Source organism: Psittacula echo (assembly GCF_963264785.1).
Source record: "Psittacula echo genome assembly, chromosome: 7".
NCBI classification, from domain to species: domain Eukaryota; kingdom Metazoa; phylum Chordata; class Aves; order Psittaciformes; family Psittacidae; genus Psittacula; species Psittacula echo.
This window is the reverse complement of record NC_137740.1, coordinates 58,226,654-58,229,259: the sequence shown is the minus strand read 5'-3', so window position 1 is coordinate 58,229,259 and position 2,606 is coordinate 58,226,654. Positions and strand designations below refer to the sequence as shown.

Sequence of the window (2,606 nt, the reverse complement as noted above, 5' to 3'; positions counted from 1 at the left end):
TGACGCTGGCGGGTTCGGTTGTTGGTTTCTGACAACCGGCAATACCGGACATCTCCCGCTGCTCCAGAAGTCCCCACCTAAGTACTATTTTGACAGAAATCCGCGGCTCGGAAGAAGCGCGGTGTTTTGCAGTCCGAGGAAAAAGAAAGAGCAGATGAAGAGGAGGACGAGCACCACGGCAGTGCCTAGGCCTCGCCAGCCCGCACCGCCACGCATGGAAATGACGCCGCTATTTACAAGCTCCGCTTTTCACTCTCCCCAAGGCTGAGTCCAAAAGGATTACGGCTGAATTATAAAGGAGAAGAATTTTGAGGGCTAAACAGCCTATTTTTAATTAAATGCCCCCCCCCCCCCCCAAAAAAAAAAGAAAAAGAAAAAGAAAAAACCCCAAACCAAACCGTCTCACAAACAACGAACACACACACAAACACGAGCAAAGAAACGAACGGTAAATCCGAGCTCGCCCAGCGGTAGAGCCCCAGCCACCGGCTCTCGCACTTACACCGCCTTCTCCTCCTCGTAGGACGGTTCTTACACTTACACTACACACGGAACAGGGCCGCCGTTTCCCGACCGCAACAGTTTAGGCACAGAGAGAGGAAAGTCCGCGGCTGGAGAGCAGGAGAGACCCGAGAACGGAGGAGAAGGCGGCAGGATCTCAGAGTGGCAGCGGAGCCGGTGCAAGGGCGGTGAGCGATCGGCCAAAGATCCCTAGATGTCTATGCGGGAGTGCAGGGCGCTGTGTTTGCTGTCGTGCTCCCAGTAGGAACAGTGCATCATGGACAGCTCGGCGGGCTGGCGGGCACAGGCGAACTGGAGGCCGGCTCCGTTCGCCGCCGGGGTCGCGGGCGGCGCGGGGCTGGTCGGGCTGAGCTGCTGGGGGTGATGGGCGTGCGGGTGGTGGTGGTGGTGGCCCATGCCGTTGTAGGAGTTCACCATGCTGGGCAGCGCCATGCTCTGCACGCGCGAGTAGGGGCCATAGGATGCCGGGCCCGAGAGTCCTTTCACATTGACGGGGCTGACGTTCCCACCAGACATCTGGCAGGAGGCGTAGGGCATGGGCGCAGGGGGCTGCGCCAGCGGCCACGAGTTGTTCATGAAGGTAGACTGCAAGTACTTGGGCGGGGAGAGGTAGCCGTAGGTGTCGGGGCTGAAGAGGGTCTTGCCGGGCTGGAAGTGGGTCGGGGGCGGCCGGAAAGGCCGTTTCATCCTTCGCCTCCGGCGGTAGTTGCCCTTCTCGAACATGTCCTCGCAGGCGGGATCCAGGGTCCAGTAGTTGCCCTTGCGCTCGCCGCCGCCCTCCCTGGGCACCTTGATGAAGCACTCGTTGAGGCTGAGGTTGTGGCGGATGCTGTTCTGCCAGCCCTTCTTGTTCTTCTCGTAGAAAGGGAACTTGCTGATGATGTACTGGTAGATCCCGGACAGCGTGAGCCTCTTCTCCGCGCTCTCCCGAATGGCCATGGCGATCAGGGCTACGTAGGAGTAGGGGGGCTTCTGCGAGGGGTCCGGCTTCTCAGGGATTTTCTCGGCGCCCAGCTCCTCCTTGACCAGCTCTGGCTCCTTGCTGCCGCCGGTGTCATGAGCCAGCAGCGCCACCGCGTCCTCCTCGCGGTCTGGGTAGCTGTTCATCATGGTGCCCCGCGTCCCGCCGCCCGCGGCACGGCTGCGGAGGGCTTGCCCGATGTGCGGAGCCCGGTGCCGGAGGCCGTCCTGTCCCTCCCGGCGCTCGCTAAGACCGGGGCAGAGGTCGAAACCGGGACGAAGATCGGGAGGCGCCTTTAGCGGCGCCGCTGGTCCGTGCAGCGCGGAGGCGGCAGCGTCCCTGCCCCCGCGGGCTCCGCTCCCCTCTGCCGCCGCGGCCGGGCTCTTTTCTGATTTGTATGGGCCCGGCCGAGTTCCGCTTTCGTCAAGAGCCCGCTCCCCTATCGCCGCCGAGCCGCTGGGCACGGCCGAGTTCACCCCGCAGTCACGGCGCCGCGCTCAGCCCCGCGCACACGCGGCCCGACGTAGCCCCGCGGAGCGGCGCGGAACCGCCCCGGCTCGGTAGCGCCACCGGGGCGGGGAGGGGGGAGAAGTTAAGGGGGAGGCGGGTTCCGGGGGGGCACCGATCAAGCCTCCGCCGCCCGCCTGCCCGAGGAGCTCCGATGGGGCCCTCGGCAGTGGGCTTCCCTCCCGCCCGGCTAGGGGCCGCGCCGGAGGCGGCGGGTGCGGGGTGTCCCGGACGTCCAGCCGCACACGCGGACGCGTTTGTATGTCTTGGCCCCGGGCCCCGCCAACCGATCGCGCCCGGGGAGCACAAGGAGGCTGCTGCCGCTGCCTGCAAGTCGGTTCTTGCAGCCCTTATTTGCAGGAGGCAGAGCAAACGGTGTCAGGTCTCTCCTTCTCTCTCCCCGCGAAGTAGGCTGCGGGGCTGACAGGCGCCCCGAGGGCTGGTGTAGGGTGACGAGGCGATGGGTGACACCCGGCCAGTTTTCCTGCTCCTTCACCTGCGCGGCTCCGGCTGGTTTCACACGGTTCGTCGTGCGGCATATGCTGCACCGACGTTGCCCTGCTCCTTCCCCTTCTCTGCCTTCAGGTAGAGGCCCCCTCTCCTCTCCTCCCCCCCC

General features: G+C 64.9%; 1 protein-coding gene across 1 annotated transcript; it reads right to left on the bottom strand.

Moving 5' to 3' along the window:
• Window positions 1-711: 711 nt before the first annotated feature.
• FOXL2 (forkhead box L2) lies at window positions 712-1,632 on the bottom strand (the record flags this gene model as incomplete). Its single annotated transcript, XM_080623216.1, has 1 exon — window positions 712-1,632. The coding sequence occupies one exon, from the start codon at window positions 1,630-1,632 to the stop codon at window positions 712-714; it is 921 nt and encodes a 306-aa protein (XP_080479342.1).
• Window positions 1,633-2,606: the final 974 nt, after the last annotated feature.